Below are 17818 nucleotides of genomic sequence, written 5' to 3' on the forward strand. Positions count from 1 at the left end.
AACTAAGAACACTAAGAACATTAAGAAAATTTTTTTAATTAAAATTTTTAATTAAATTAAATTTAAGGTTTTTTTTTTTAATTTAATTTTTTTTTTAAAATTTATTGACATGGCTTTTTATAAAAAATTAATTAGTTGACGTGGCATTAAAAAAAAGCCAAATAATATTTTTTAATAATATTTTAATTGTTACATTAGTGCCACGTCAATTTCCGTCTGCCACCTAGGACTTTACCGTTAGGGCACTAACAGTAGGGACAAAAATAAAAACCGTTTTTCAGGATAGGGACTAAAAGCGGTAAAAATAAAATTTAGGGACTAAAATAGAAATCGCCTAAAAATGTAGGGACTAAAATGTGTTTTTCGCCAAAAAAAAACCAATAGCATCCAAGTCTAAAGAGTCCGTTTGGAAATATATTATTTAGCTGAAACTGAAAACTTTTAGCTAAAAGTACTATATATAAAACTAAAAAGTAATTGAAATAGTATAATGGGACTCATGAATAGTATCGAAAAGTGCAATGAGACTCATGAATAGTAGCAAAAATAAGTTGAATAGTAAAAAAATCTGGCTTTTTAAGCCAATGCCAAGTGCAATCTAAGAGTCCGTTTGAGAATAACTTATTTAGCTAAAACTGAAAACTTTTTGCTAAAAGTACTCTAGATAAAGTTAAAATCTAGCTGAAATAATACAATGAAACTCAAGAATGGCATCAAAAAGTGTAATGAGACTTATGAATAGTCGCAAAAATAAGCTGAATAGTAGCAAAAATAAGCTAAATAGTAAAAAAAAGCTGCATTTTTCAGTCAATGACAAACACAACCTAAATCTAACAGATGATATAGTAGTCATTTAGCACCTTAGCCCATCCTTGTATTTATTACCTAATACACTCATTTTTGTATTCATAGTTATCTGTATGGATTTGGCAAAAAGAAATTTCCTTTTAAGTTTTAACATGATTGAAAATACAATGGATAAGGGAAAGAGAAAAAAGAGACAAAAATTAATTAAGCAAGCTCATGTGTAAAGTATTATTTTTAACTGTTAGATCTATAGGAGATCTATAGTATAAAAAAGGTGTAACACTTGTAAAATTACATCAGGTGTAATTTGAACCCATCATTTTGTTTATATGTATCTATTAAAACGTTGATATTGTAGATTTGTTTTGTTTACTAGTATTTGGCAGCCACCAAGGTGGCCCCTTTTTCATACCCAGTTTTTCTTTGTTTTTTGTTTATTGACATCAATATACTTCTATCTTCACCATTAAAAAAAGAAAGTTACCTGACTCGTAGTAATTGTGAAAAAAGAGAAAATGAGATTATTTTTGGTAATATATATATATATATGAGATACAAATTTTTTTACAAAATTTTTTACAAACTGCTGATGTAGCGAATGATTATTGGTAAATGAAAAAGTAAAAGTTAGTAGTAGGTTCATATAAGAACCAGTAAGAAGTTGGCCATAACAACAGTTTGTAAAAATGTTGAAAAATAGTTTGTGCATGTAGTATTACTTAATATTATCTAGTGGAAAGCAATAAATAAGAAGGGTGATTTGTAAAAATGTTATAAAATAGTTTGTGCATGTAGTATTACTCAATATTATCTAGTGGAAAGTAATAAAGAGAGAGAGAGAGAGAGAGAGAGAGAGAGAAAATGCTAGTATTAATTAGATAATAAGGTAGAAAGTAATAATATTTAATGATGTTATGTTAACCGTTAGATCTCTTAGAAATCTACGGTTTAAAAAATGTGTAACTTTTCAAGAATCACACCAAGTATAACTTAAATTCACCTCATATACATATAAAAGTGTGAGAGAGAGAGAGAGAGAGAGAGAGAGAGATAGAGAAGTAAATATTAAGAATGCCAAAAAAAAATCACTATTTTTTAATGAATAGTCGCAAAAATAAGCTGAATAGTAGCAAAAATAAGCTAAATAGTAAAAAAAAGCTGCATTTTTCAGTCAATGACAAACACAACCTAAATCTAACAGATGATATAGTAGTCATTTAGCACCTTAGCCCATCCTTGTATTTATTACCTAATACACTCATTTTTGTATTCATAGTTATCTGTATGGATTTGGCAAAAAGAAATTTCCTTTTAAGTTTTAACATGATTGAAAATACAATGTATTTATTACCTAATACACTCATTTTTGTATTCATAGTTATCTGTATGGATTTGGCAAAAAGAAATTTCCTTTTAAGTTTTAACATGATTGAAAATACAATGGATAAGGGAAAGAGAAAAAAGAGACAAAAATTAATTAAGCAAGCTCATGTGTAAAGTATTATTTTTAACTGTTAGATCTATAGGAGATCTATAGTATAAAAAAGGTGTAACACTTGTAAAATTACATCAGGTGTAATTTGAACCCATCATTTTGTTTATATGTATCTATTAAAACGTTGATATTGTAGATTTGTTTTGTTTACTAGTATTTGGCAGCCACCAAGGTGGCCCCTTTTTCATACCCAGTTTTTCTTTGTTTTTTGTTTATTGACATCAATATACTTCTATCTTCACCATTAAAAAAAGAAAGTTACCTGACTCGTAGTAATTGTGAAAAAAGAGAAAATGAGATTATTTTTGGTAATATATATATATATATGAGATACAAATTTTTTTACAAAATTTTTTACAAACTGCTGATGTAGCGAATGATTATTGGTAAATGAAAAAGTAAAAGTTAGTAGTAGGTTCATATAAGAACCAGTAAGAAGTTGGCCATAACAACAGTTTGTAAAAATGTTGAAAAATAGTTTGTGCATGTAGTATTACTTAATATTATCTAGTGGAAAGCAATAAATAAGAAGGGTGATTTGTAAAAATGTTATAAAATAGTTTGTGCATGTAGTATTACTCAATATTATCTAGTGGAAAGTAATAAAGAGAGAGAGAGAGAGAGAGAGAGAGAGAGAAAATGCTAGTATTAATTAGATAATAAGGTAGAAAGTAATAATATTTAATGATGTTATGTTAACCGTTAGATCTCTTAGAAATCTACGGTTTAAAAAATGTGTAACTTTTCAAGAATCACACCAAGTATAACTTAAATTCACCTCATATACATATAAAAGTGTGAGAGAGAGAGAGAGAGAGAGAGAGAGAGATAGAGAAGTAAATATTAAGAATGCCAAAAGAAAAAATCACTATTTTTTTTTTTTTTTGAGAAAAAAAATCACTAATTTAAGCAACACAAGTTACACAATAGCTAAAAAAGTAATAATAAATAAATAAAAGCGAAATAGTAGACTTTCATATTTGAACACATACCACTCTTATTTTCTTAGAAATAATAAAAAGAAGAAGAACTAGCACCTTGACAAGTTGATATTGCTTTTAGAACGTGTGTTTTGTGAAGTGCACTTGAGAAACTATAAAATATTATAATTGTAAAATTTGTCATATTTCAAATAGAATGAGTTACAAATTTGTTATGATGATGCATATGATCTATGATAAGTGTTACATGAGTTTTAGTACAAGGGGGCTGATCGTGCATTCTTGTAGTTTAAGGAGATAAGTGTAAAATGAGGTATAGTTTATAGTAGAAAAGTGTAATTTTTCATTATTTTTAATCATTACATTTTTAGTGTGCATTTAGGATTAGATTACAAGCTAGCCTTTTTTTCCTCCTCTAAGTTGACATTAGCTTATAACTCGTGCATCTGCATGGGGGCAATAAAGAATAATAGTAATCAAATACACACATAAATAGGGGTGTTTGCTGTGAGATTTGGCCAAAATCATCACCGCACAGCACCACACCTCAATATTGCGGTCACGTGTGGTGGTTTTTCCTATAACCTCACACCTGCTTAAAAAGATGGGACAAGACAACCTCCTTTGATAATCACATTGCCCTTGAATTGCAACTTCTATAGTACTGCGTTATACAACAATAAGTGCTAAATATTGAGATCCAAAGATCTTTTCTGAAATGCTAGATTGATCGTCTCTTTCGAGTGCATAGAGAAGACAATTTTTGAAATGCACAATACATAACAACATTCAACTCATGTACATCTATTTATCTTTTGCTGCCTCCTTTTTTAGCCCTCTTATTTTTCTTGGACTTGTTACCCTTCACCTTATTTTCTGTTTCTCGGCTGTTTTTGCTGTTGGAGACCGATGCAACATTAGCACTGCTATTTTCCTTAGCTTTGCTATCACTGTCGACATCACACTGCTGCTCATTTGATATACTGCCAGAAGTCTCAACCACAAGGTTTGTGCCCAGTTGCAACAATTGTTTACTTAACATAGGTTCTAGATTTGGCCTTCTTGACAGCAATCTCTTGCAAAGTTCTTGAATTGTTGACATATTGTTTCCAAGTTCCGGTTCACTAAGAACATGATGCAAAAGAGAGAGGGAAGAAAAAAAAAAGTCAGTAAAATAGGGAAGGTTTTGATATTCCATCGCTACCACGTACACGAGTTATAAAACAAAGTAAAAATTAGTCCATATAATCCATCAATAATGTGTAAGTTTGAGTAAGGACCCCTTTTGGACAAAGCAAAATAAGGCTAGGCATATCATAGTCAATGTACATACTGACCTCACATCCAGCGCAGCAGAAAGTTGCTTCAGTTCATCAACCATGCTGTCTACTTCCTCCAATAGCTTTTCATCAACATTGTCGATAGCATTCTGAAGGTGTTCGTGCATAACAGTACTAGCAAGGTGAATACTTTTCTCCACGTTCACCTGCTATGTACATAGGAACAGAATAAAAATTTAGTATGATGCTCATTTGTGTATGCTTTTCTCTAAAGTCAAATATTATATGAAAATTTGGCATTAGCTTACATAGGAAAAGATAAAAAATACAGTATTGTGCTCATTTGCGAATGCTCTTTGCTGAAGTCAAATATTTTATGAAAATTTTGCATTACCTTCATCATTTGGACATTTAACGAAAAGCTCCTTGGATCTTTATCATTCTCCAACGACTTCAAAGCTTCGAATATTTCCCAAAAGTAATTCACTTGCAGCCTGCTTCCATTTATGTTGTTCAAGTCCCCCTGATCTGCCACCAAAGCAAAGTTTGAAGGTGCAGACTTACAATTACAACTATCTTGATCATAAGTGCCTGAAGAAAGCACTTCATTGCCAGAGTTAGTTGCTTCCACTTCAAATGTCTCAGCTTCACCTTGTGATGCTTTCACTGTCTCCGGAAACAAGACTTTTAACGTGTCCTCCCTGCACTGTTTTACCGTCATGTCCACAAAAATGGCATCTGGACATAGAAACCTTGAACAATTTCCTCCCAAACTCACAATTACAAGAGGATTGTGAATCTTTTTAAATGCTTCAGCTAGCGCATTCACATTTATATGTTTCTGTCTTCTCTGAACGACATCATAAAATTCCCCTGGAAGTTGCTCAGTAATATAGCTCCTACCAAGCAATTCAAAAAGAGATTCCGAAAATTCCCCAGAATTAGAATTTAGATGAACTAAACATATTATAGAAACCAATCTCAGTACCAGCAGTTGATAGTAGTCCTTCACAATTATATTAGACCTTCTGATCCAATCCATTGTATCTTTCTTGTTAAAAAGAAGCTGATAAGCAACCTTGAAAATAAACTCAAAGATATCATGGGATGGCCTCATTTGAGCCACTAAAGGGGAATTTGGGTTGGTATTTGCATCTTGATAGATAAACCATTCAGCAAAAGAAGACTTCAAAGTGATAAAGTATCCCTGGAAGTAAGATGCCAAGATTAGGAGGCGCTCAATAAGATACAAGAAACAACCAGGTGAAATATAGTCGACTTCTTTTCTCCAATCTGCATTGTAAGTCTCCATCAAAGCTTCTTGTAGCTTCAGCAGAACGCACAATTCTCTTGGAGATTCACCGTTATCGTCAATTAAAGTATCTTGAGGAAATTCTGGTCCTATATTCCCACGGAGAACCTGAATGAATGCCTTCCATGGTGGATTTCCATAAGTCCCATCAAACCTTTTCAAAATCTCCTCATATAAACCATTGTTTATCTTACCCAATCCAAGAGTTATCACTACAACCCTTCCAATTTGCCCGTATGTCAACTCATCCTTCAAGCTGATGTTTTCAATTATGACCTGTTCTAGTAAATTCCTTGAAACCTCCGATTCTCTCAGAGAAAACATGTTCTCTGCCAATGATTTCCGCCAATCCAAGGGAAATATATAGCCAAAAAAAGATTTATTACAAAGTTCAACAAATTTCTGCAATGTCTTATTGTTGTAGTGACTACGGTTCAGATATTTGGATTCCAAAAGAAACTTTGCAACCTCATTGACACAAGTAAGAGATCTGCTTTGGCAGAACAGGGAGAGGGGTTTCTTCAATGAGAAATTGTAAAGGGCTTCAAGTTTGTCCAAAACCTTCATACCAGCACAAAGTAATTCTGAACACCAGTAACTTTGAGCAGTTGCAACAAAATGTCTCACATCAATATAAACCAAATTTCCATTTCGATGAATGAATCTACTGTCCTCTCTGACCCAATCCGCATCAGAGTTGAGCAATACATAGATTGCATTAAGATTATGAAACTGCCTCCGCACCCCCAAGTAATTCAAACAGAAATCTCCATAACTTCTATATTCATTAACATCTTGAGTGTCAAGACATCTGAGATACTTGAAAATGCTTAGAATCTTATCTTTCCAAAAATTCCAAAAGTAAAACAGTGTTTCTACAGAAATCTGATTTCTAGAGATCACCTCTTCCGAATGCTTTGTCAGATCAAAAACAAAATAATCCTGCCACACATACTTTGCAGAGTTTGACTGAAGATGAGCATCTAGAATTTTTCGAGCAGAAATTATTTCACCTCCAACACTATTATGTCTCTGAGAAGCATTCAAATACTCTTTTGTTATGGACAAGTCACTCTGCTCATTTGATAAAATGTCAGCCTCTGTACAAATAAAAGAATAAAAGTTTGAGTCATTCTTAGCAAATGACTTGGCTTTCGCCAAAAGCTCCTGCTTCTGTGTAAACTGCTTTAGCGGCCAGCCCTTGCTTCCAGGTGTCCAAAGTGAATTGTACAGCACATAGAAGAGCAATAGCATGGATGCTTCTTTGACATTCCCTGCCTTCCCTAGAAGATCAGCTTCATGTAGAATCTCCCCTCTCAGCTTTGCAATGCTGGCAGCCTCTAAGAAGTTTCCTGATTCTTCTTCCAACAATAGAAGCTCACCAAGGCAATCCAAAGATTTAAAAAATGTGCCCATCAAATCTATGGATTGAAAAGCTTTGACAAACTGCATCATGGATCTGCTATCTTTAAGTTCATGATGATGACGAGCACAACTCTCTAGAAACTCATGTTCAATCTTGTCTATTTCTTGTGCTCTTCTAGCCACACCAAAATCCTTAGTTGCATTATTTTTCCAATACTGAATGTATTTGAAACCCACGTTGAATATTTTTCCTGTGGTGCAAACTTTCAAACATTCTGAGAAAAAGTTGCCTTTAGCATACACCTCAGCTGCCAGTTCATAGCATCCTGCTAGACAAAAGCATTCCACAGCTCTTTGAAGTTCAGACTCCCCACACTTTTCTAAATAAAGCCTTCCTGCAATAATAAGAAGTTAAAATTAACGGTCAATATATGGGACATACTTTGTACCTAATGAATTTTCAGGGATGACAACGCAACTATTTACATTTGCAGTACAAAAATCAAATTTGGATCAAATTTTAAGAACAAACTAGTTGCTAACCTGTGCAACGCACCAGATAGTTAACGGTGGTTAAATATTTTCACTATTTAATATTTATAATACTAAAACAAAGATATATATATTTTGAAAAAATAACTATATGGTGTCTTTTTTATAGGATGAAATAAAGACACACTACTCATGTTTCTACCACGTTTAAACTTTTATAAAACATGGAACAACAAATACAATAACCTGATGACAGAAGAAATTTTTCCAAGTTCTACAAACAAAGTTTCTCTCCAATAGTTGAAGATTTTGGGTGTGAATTTTTAAAATCTAATTGTTGAATTTCATGTTTCTTATATTCCTAACACACATATCAAATTTCATTCAAATTAGATGTTATTTATTATTCAATCAATAAGCTTATTTTTTATACACAATTTTAGATTACAAAAAATTGAAATTTTAACATTTGTTTGATAACATAGCAATTGATCTTTGATCTTCTTGAAAATTTACAAGCATGAAAGATATAATAAGAACATTCAATACAACTGTTAGATTTTCAAAATTTATACTCAATATAAAGTTATATGAGGAGTTTGAAGAGTTTCTCTCCGAAGTCCAAACTAATCTGGAGAGAAACTTTGTTCAAGTTCCAATAAGGCTCTTTTAGGGGGGGAAAAGCAAATAGAGTGATACAAAAATAACATTCTATGGCACAAAGTATTCATCCAACAAAACTAAGATGTCAAACATGAGAATAAAAAATTCAAGATATTTTGGTGACATCCCTTACCTCTAGCTTTCTTTTAGCATTTACTTCATCTATAAAAACTCTAGAATCAAACATGGTGTTTAGAAGTTTGGTTCTTAATAAACTACTACAAAAACACACGGGCAATAAGAGTAAAAATATGAAAAAAGATACACAAATACAGAATATTAAAAGATACCTTAAGGCCTGAGGACGAAGAGTTTGTAAAAACAAAAGAGCAGAAATGGCAAAGAGAGGGTAAATCGAATAGAGGGTTTTGGTGTGGTGCTGTATATATATAGTAGTAGGTCGGTTTGGTTTAAAATTTTCCATGTTACTGAGTAGTAGTTGGTTTAACACTCTTCAGTCTACTAATTAGTTGTCAGTTTAAAACTCTTCTTTTGACATAATAAATAAATTAATAAAAAAAATGAGGTGTAAAATTGTAGGACTACCAAAATTTATGTGGCAAAATGTTAGAAGGTCAACTAACAGTCAAACGTCTTCGGTTTGGTTTAAAACTCTATATTGTTAAGTAGTAGTTGGTTTAAAACTCTTCAGTTTACTAAGAAGTAGTCGGTTTAAAACTCTCTTTTTGACATAATAATAGTTTGGTTTAAAACTCTCCATGTTGCTAAATAGCAATTGGCTTAAAACTCTTCAATTTGCTGAGTAGTAGTCGGTTTAAAACTCTCATATTGACATAATAAATAAATTAATAAAAAATGGTGTAGAATTGTGAGACTACTAAAGCTTATGTGGCAAAATATTAAAAGGCTAACTAATAGTCAAACGTCTTCTACTACTATATATTACTAGTCGCTAAACCGTGCATAGCACGGAAAAGCTACTTAATGATATTTTTTTAAAATAGTGCTAATATTTTCCTGTAGGGACTCAATTTGGATTGACCCTGAGTGACGGGTTTTCAGCCCAATAAGCCCAATCAATAAATTTATAGAGTATGGGTCCAAGAACTAATACTATTTTTCAGGAAAGGTTCTACTCATCAAGTAATAAAGAATACTTTCGGTTCGCTCTTTGAGGAAAACTGTCCTCGGCTCTCTTTCAGTTGGTATCTCTCTCTCTCTTTGTTCTTTCTTTTTTTCTTTTTCCTGTCCAAAAGTCCCCCCCTGTTTTCTTCGTTCCTATGTTATATACTCCGTTTTTCCCCTGTTTTCATCGTACACATGTAGTTCTTATCCTGGGAGCTCCTTTCTGTCCCATCCAGTACCTACCGGAACTTTCAGCTTAGTGGTCATAAAGCTGCTCGGTTACTATTCAGGTATCACCTCCACATTAATGCGGCCAGAGTGTTAGTTGGAAAGCATTTAATGAGGAGATGATAGACTTTAGAAGATATTTACTACCTTCTCCGACGCCTCTTTAAGCTATATCCAATTTCCAGTCCAGATATAACTTGGCGGAGTCTTTCCGCTAGCATGAGGGTTACCTTTACCTCGGACTTTGGTGTCCTCGGACGTGTGCTATACCGCTGTATATAATACCTACTCGTTTCTTTCATATCACCAATTTGATGTGAATAAAACTTTTTTAGGCTGTCCTCGGACAACTACGTGTTCTCGGATTGGGCCTTTAGGCCCCGAGCCCACTTCTGAGGACTACCATACTTTTTTAGTTAACAGGCCCCACAATAGCCCCTCAAAATCTCGTTTTTTGCCACCTCGAAAAAAAGGAGATTTTGATATCCAACCCTCATTTATTTCGTAGGTTTCCCCCGCTTTCAGAATGTCTTTTGGTTTGCCCAAGGCACGCTCCTGACGCTTCGGCGTCATGGGCACGCCATTATTAAATGGTAACTGCTCTGTTGTCCCACACGTTCAACGACCTGATGCAAATCTGACGGTGGGGGATCCTTTGCATTTATGGGCGGGGTTTTTCCCGCTCCTACTTTTTGTGCTCTTGTAAAGTGCCTTTCAAATCAAATCTTTCTTCAGTTACAACTTACTCTCTCTCAGCACGTATTCATTGAATCTGTCTTTCTCTCATTACTCTACACTCCCATAAATACCAAGAGTCCGTCCGAAGAGCTTATTTTCCACACCTGTAAGTTTCCTTAACCCTCCTTAGTTTTTCATCTTCTGTATTAATTTTTCTCTACTATTGTTAAAAAATGGGTAGATTTAAGTATCTAGTTGATTCCGAGGAGCAAATGGAATCATTTAGGGCTACGTATAGGATTCCCTCAACAGTAGGTATGAGGTACGCTTCCTCCCAAACCTGGTCGCACGATAGAAAAATGGGGGAGGTAGCCATTCCCATGGTAGCTTTTGTCGAAGGAGGGATGACTATCCCAATGGGTAATTTGAAGAGAAGCTACCTTAGGTTTTTCACGTTATCTCCCACGCAGTGCGCCTCGAATATGTTCAGGGTGCTCGGGAGTATAAAGGCTTTAAACGCTTTATACAACTTAGGTTTGACACACCACGATGTGAATTGGGTATATAACTTCAATCATTTGAGGGACCAGGGGTATTACCTTAAGTCTAGGTACCTTGCGGTAAGACTAATTCAGTGCCTTCCTACCTCAAACAAGGGTTTTAAAGACGACTTCCTTATTTTTTCCGGGGAGTGGCACGATGGTTCGCCTTGCCCAACTGAAGAGGGACAACCAGGTGGGGTTCCCAGGATATGCGTCCCTGATAAGTCAGATTAAATTTTTTAACTTAAAAATTTTTTTATTTTGGCGCAGTTTTCATTCCTAATGGAAATTTCTTTTTATGTTTTAATTACTCTGCAGATAAACGCGCAACTAGGCGTCGTCTCAGGCTGGTCAACAGGGAAAGCCTAGATAGAATTCTGCAGTCCGAGGTATTCGTGAATCCCTCCAACGGCCAATTACGAGCCGCACACCTAATACTCAAGTATAAGCCTGCGTCCACAGCCTTTCAGGCTCCCAAGTGTGTGATAAAGGCAAAAGATCCTCGGCTCCACCGTATCAGTGTAATCTTTGAGGGATTCGTTCCTGAGGGCGAACCTATTCCTGAAGGTGAGCCCTTTACTGAAACTTTGTCGGAGGCTAATCTTTCTACAGGAGCTTCGTCATCACGCTCCACTCCCCAAAAAGTGGGAGAAGAAGACAAAGAAAAAGAAACCGCAGAAGAAGAAGAAGGAGAAGAAGAAGAAGAAGGAGAAGAAGAAGAAGAAGAAGAAGAAGAAGAAGAAATCCCCGGAGGACCTGTGGAGTTGCCCGATTCTGCCGACGAATTTGAAGTTTTTGATCACCCCCAGTCTCTTGAAACGACTTCTAAGAAGATGGTCATCCAAAGGAGAAGCCAGAGGAGCTTGAAAGAAGTAATTGAAGGTCAGCCCGGCAGAGTGGTGGAAAAGCAAGGTCAGGACCAACCTCCGTCTCTTCCCCCTCCACCTCCTCAGTCATCCCAACCAACGGTGAATGAGCCCAGTGAACCGAAGAGGAGAAGAGAGCCGAAGGGCAAAGAAGTGATGGGCGCTGGGCGGACTCCTACTACTAGCGAGGGTGAGGACCAAAGAGCTGCTAAGCAGTAGAAAACAAGTCATGGAACACAGCGAGAGGTGGATAAAACAACCACTCGGTCCTCGGATCCCGAGGCCTGGCTCCCAACCCCTACGCTCGACAAAAGGCCTATAAAAGAGGATGCTTCAATTAGGGACTTCAGTGGCGGGCTTGGGTGCAGGGTTGCCTCAGCATTGGAAGAAACACTTCTTCTTCCTAGGGACATGGCTGAGCTGAGAGCGATTAAGAAGGACGAGGTCTTTCAAAATACCAAGAGATACTTGGGCATGGTATGACACTACAATCGTTGCATTATTCTTTTTATTTGACTATTATCGTATGTATAGATATATTTCTTATTGTTGTATATTTTTAACTCCTTTTTTCTCTAGGCCGTACAAGCCACCTTCAGGCTGGAGGAGATAGCCAAATCCTACTACGATCAAATTGACGATGAGAAGAAGAAAAGGATATCAGCTGTACGCACTCTGAATGCTTCCGAGCAAAACATTGCGCAGCTAAAGAAGAAGTTAGCAGCCGAAGAGGGGGCTCGGAAAAGTGCTGATTCGGCCCTAAAGGGGTTCCAAAAACAGGCCGAGGACCAGGGGCGGCTTCTACGTGACGCCAACGCCCAGTTGGCAACCTCTAAGGAACAGGTGCTGACCCTGCAGAAGCAACTGGAAGAAGTCCAGAAGCTCAGAGATCAGGCGGAAAAAGCCAAAGCCGAGGCTGAGATGGGAAAAGATGCCGCTGAGCAGCAGGGTTACAATATGGGAGTGGCCGACACAGAGGACAATTTCCGAGCTGAGGTTCCCGTCGTGTGCCGGGAATACTGTGCAAGGACTTGGCAGGAAGCCCTCGACCGAGCTGGAGTTGAATCTTATTCAGAGTTAAGGAAACCTGAAAACATTTACTTCCCCCCAGCTATTCGGGCCTCCACTCCCTCTACCCCAATAGGGGAGGTATCAGTTATTGTTGTTGAGCCTCCAGAGAAAGTTCAGACTCAGGCTCTTCCCATACTCGGCCAACAGGAACCATTATTAGCGCCTGGCAAAGAAAAGGATCTATCCTCGGTCAAAGAAACAGCAGGACTCAAAGACGGAGCAGCCTCCCATACTTTTGAACAGGCCTTAGCCTCGACCACCCGGCCTGCTGAAGAGGCTCCCACGGCGCAGGAAGAAGATGCTCCCCAAGAGGTAGCTGGCAAAGCCCCTCCTAAGCTCCAAATAAAGTTAACCAAATAGTTGCTTGTAGTTAACTTTCTTGTTCTTGCAGTATCCCTTGTATCTTTTCCCTTTTTGACAAGTTATAAGAGACATCCGAAGTTTTCATCTATTATCTACATAATTTTATGCATGCTTACTCTTTATTACTTTCGTTTGTTTATCCACTTGTCTTATGGTCTCGGGTCGTAAGAAAGATAAAAGTTGACACGATGGGGAAGAATCATAACTTTATACTCAGAATCATAGTAGTAACCCTTGCGGCTTTATAAAGGCTCTTTATAACACTCATTAGAAGATTATACTTACCTAGGATAGTGCTTTTACGGTTCACCCGGAGGGGTACTAATCCCCTTGAAATGCTTTAAGTGATGCTCATAACATATACTTCGATATGTATCTTTAGTCACATGAACCTCTTTTAGAAAGCCTTGATTACAAGCAAGCTGAATATCTAAATAGTTTGTTATAGCTTAGTTTCGGTTTACTACTTGCATTCATAGCATAATGATTTCCACTAAGTTGTGGTCCGAAGACCTGGCATGACTTAGTTTCTGTTTAATACTTCCATTCATAGTGTACTTAATTTCCACTAAGCTGTGGTCCGAGGACCTGACATGACTTGGTTTCTGTTTAATACTTCCATTCATAGTGTACTTAATTTCCACTAAGCTGTGGTCCGAGGACCTGACATGACTTAATTTCTGTTTAATACTTCCATTCATAGTGTACTTAATTTCCACTAAGCTGTGGTCCGAGGACCTGACATGACTTAGTTTCTGTTTAATACTTCCATTCATAGTGTACTTAATTTCCACTAAGCTGTGGTCCGAGGACCTGACATGACTTAGTTTCTGTTTAATACTTCCATTCATAGTGTACTTAATTTCCACTAAGCTGTGGTCCGAGGACCTGACATGACTTAGTTTCTGTTTAATACTTCCATTCATAGTGTACTTAATTTCCACTAAGCTGTGGTCCGAGGACCTGACATGACTTAGTTTCTGTTTAATACTTCCATTCATAGTGTACTTAATTTCCACTAAGCTGTGGTCCGAGGACCTGACATGACTTAGTTTCTGTTTAATACTTCCATTCATAGTGTACTTAATTTCCACTAAGCTGTGGTCCGAGGACCTGACATGACTTAGTTTCTGTTTAATACTTCCATTCATAGTGTACTTAATTTCCACTAAGCTGTGGTCCGAGGACCTGACATGACTTAGTTTCTGTTTAATACTTCCATTCATAGTGTACTTAATTTCCACTAAGCTGTGGTCCGAGGACCTGACATGACTTAGTTTCTGTTTAATACTTCCATTCATAGTGTACTTAATTTCCACTAAGCTGTGGTCCGAGGACCTGACATGACTTAGTTTCTGTTTAATACTTCCATTCATAGTGTACTTAATTTCCACTAAGCTGTGGTCCGAGGACCTGACATGACTTAGTTTCTGTTTAATACTTCCATTCATAGTGTACTTAATTTCCACTAAGCTGTGGTCCGAGGACCTGACATGACTTAGTTTCTGTTTAATACTTCCATTCATAGTGTACTTAATTTCCACTAAGCTGTGGTCCGAGGACCTGACATGACTTAGTTTCTGTTTAATACTTCCATTCATAGTGTACTTAATTTCCACTAAGCTGTGGTCCGAGGACCTGACATGACTTAGTTTCTGTTTAATACTTCCATTCATAGTGTACTTAATTTCCACTAAGCTGTGGTCCGAGGACCTGACATGACTTAGTTTCTGTTTAATACTTCCATTCATAGTGTACTTAATTTCCACTAAGCTGTGGTCCGAGGACCTGACATGACTTAGTTTCTGTTTAATACTTCCATTCATAGTGTACTTAATTTCCACTAAGCTGTGGTCCGAGGACCTGACATGACTTAGTTTCTGTTTAATACTTCCATTCATAGTGTACTTAATTTCCACTAAGCTGTGGTCCGAGGACCTGACATGACTTAGTTTCTGTTTAATACTTCCATTCATAGTGTACTTAATTTCCACTAAGCTGTGGTCCGAGGACCTGACATGACTTAGTTTCTGTTTAATACTTCCATTCATAGTGTACTTAATTTCCACTAAGCTGTGGTCCGAGGACCTGACATGACTTAGTTTCTGTTTAATACTTCCATTCATAGTGTACTTAATTTCCACTAAGCTGTGGTCCGAGGACCTGACATGACTTAGTTTCTGTTTAATACTTCCATTCATAGTGTACTTAATTTCCACTAAGCTGTGGTCCGAGGACCTGACATGACTTAGTTTCTGTTTAATACTTCCATTCATAGTGTACTTAATTTCCACTAAGCTGTGGTCCGAGGACCTGACATGACTTAGTTTCTGTTTAATACTTCCATTCATAGTGTACTTAATTTCCACTAAGCTGTGGTCCGAGGACCTGACATGACTTAGTTTCTGTTTAATACTTCCATTCATAGTGTACTTAATTTCCACTAAGCTGTGGTCCGAGGACCTGACATGACTTAGTTTCTGTTTAATACTTCCATTCATAGTGTACTTAATTTCCACTAAGCTGTGGTCCGAGGACCTGACATGACTTAGTTTCTGTTTAATACTTCCATTCATAGTGTACTTAATTTCCACTAAGCTGTGGTCCGAGGACCTGACATGACTTAGTTTCTGTTTAATACTTCCATTCATAGTGTACTTAATTTCCACTAAGCTGTGGTCCGAGGACCTGACATGACTTAGTTTCTGTTTAATACTTCCATTCATAGTGTACTTAATTTCCACTAAGCTGTGGTCCGAGGACCTGACATGACTTAGTTTCTGTTTAATACTTCCATTCATAGTGTACTTAATTTCCACTAAGCTGTGGTCCGAGGACCTGACATGACTTAGTTTCTGTTTAATACTTCCATTCATAGTGTACTTAATTTCCACTAAGCTGTGGTCCGAGGACCTGACATGACTTAGTTTCTGTTTAATACTTCCATTCATAGTGTACTTAATTTCCACTAAGCTGTGGTCCGAGGACCTGACATGACTTAGTTTCTGTTTAATACTTCCATTCATAGTGTACTTAATTTCCACTAAGCTGTGGTCCGAGGACCTGACATGACTTAGTTTCTGTTTAATACTTCCATTCATAGTGTACTTAATTTCCACTAAGCTGTGGTCCGAGGACCTGACATGACTTAGTTTCTGTTTAATACTTCCATTCATAGTGTACTTAATTTCCACTAAGCTGTGGTCCGAGGACCTGACATGACTTAGTTTCTGTTTAATACTTCCATTCATAGTGTACTTAATTTCCACTAAGCTGTGGTCCGAGGACCTGACATGACTTAGTTTCTGTTTAATACTTCCATTCATAGTGTACTTAATTTCCACTAAGCTGTGGTCCGAGGACCTGACATGACTTAGTTTCTGTTTAATACTTCCATTCATAGTGTACTTAATTTCCACTAAGCTGTGGTCCGAGGACCTGACATGACTTAGTTTCTGTTTAATACTTCCATTCATAGTGTACTTAATTTCCACTAAGCTGTGGTCCGAGGACCTGACATGACTTAGTTTCTGTTTAATACTTCCATTCATAGTGTACTTAATTTCCACTAAGCTGTGGTCCGAGGACCTGACATGACTTAGTTTCTGTTTAATACTTCCATTCATAGTGTACTTAATTTCCACTAAGCTGTGGTCCGAGGACCTGACATGACTTAGTTTCTGTTTAATACTTCCATTCATAGTGTACTTAATTTCCACTAAGCTGTGGTCCGAGGACCTGACATGACTTAGTTTCTGTTTAATACTTCCATTCATAGTGTACTTAATTTCCACTANGGACGCCGAGGTGGTTGCTTCTTTGGAATACACGAGGGGTTGACATTAAGATGATGACAGATGAACTCCGGATCCACCTCTGGGGCCTCATAGGCACTCCATGCAAACACATCAACGTTCTTTCTAAGAACCTCGATCAACTGCTCTTTCTCTAACAGGGGCAACTGAGCCCCAACCTGAAAATACTTCTCTGGATCATCACCAACGTTCACCCTTTCCAAATCTTCACACCTCATCTCCTCTGGGGACGCGCCAAACTGGGCTCCCGGACCCCTTGATTGCTATAAATCACTTTCGGCTACAGCCGAAGTACTCGTCTCTGGCCGATGTTGAATGGCCATTATCATACACTGCCTAGCCATATTCTGGTTTCCCAAAATCTCTGAAACCTCGCCCCCCGAGGGATACTTCACTTTCTGATGAAGAGTGGAAGAAACAGCCCCCAAGGCATGCAACCATGGTCTTCCCAAAATCGCTGTATACGGAGAAAAGGCATCTACCACAATAAAATCTACCTCCACCATATCTGACCCATTCTGCACGGGTAGTCTGACCATCCCCAACGGGGTGACCGATTTGCCTTCGAAGCCCACCAGCGGGGAACTATATGTTGTCAAATCTTCGAGTTTCAAATTCAGCCCTTTGAATAAATCAGGGTACATTACTTCAGCGGCACTTCCGTCATCAACCATCACTCTCTTAACGTCGTACCCTCCGATCCTAATCGTAACCACCAAAGCATCATTATGCGGTTGCATGGTTCCTCTCTTATCCTCTTCTGAGAAGCCAAAACCAACGAGGCGCCCGATCTGGCCCTCTTCGGCCTTGAGTT

General features: G+C 37.2%; 1 protein-coding gene across 2 annotated transcripts in view; it reads right to left on the bottom strand.

The window, feature by feature from the left end:
- Positions 1 to 3703: 3703 nt before the first annotated feature.
- Positions 3704 to 17818, bottom strand: part of LOC111996915 (uncharacterized) — a 37060-nt gene continuing 22945 nt past the window's right edge. For both annotated transcript variants that reach the window (XM_065776615.1, XM_065776616.1), the window contains 3 exons: positions 4918 to 7595; positions 4581 to 4729; positions 3704 to 4367 (listed from right to left, as the gene is read on the bottom strand). In XM_065776615.1, coding sequence (XP_065632687.1) covers positions 4052 to 4367; positions 4581 to 4729; positions 4918 to 7595 — 3143 coding nt within the window. In that variant the 3' untranslated portion in view covers positions 3704 to 4051. The remainder of the gene's footprint in view (positions 4368 to 4580; positions 4730 to 4917; positions 7596 to 17818) is intronic.

This window comes from Quercus suber, unplaced genomic scaffold, assembly GCF_002906115.3.
Source record: "Quercus suber isolate HL8 unplaced genomic scaffold, Cork oak 2.0 scaffold_137, whole genome shotgun sequence".
Taxonomy (NCBI): Eukaryota; Viridiplantae; Streptophyta; class Magnoliopsida; order Fagales; family Fagaceae; genus Quercus; species Quercus suber.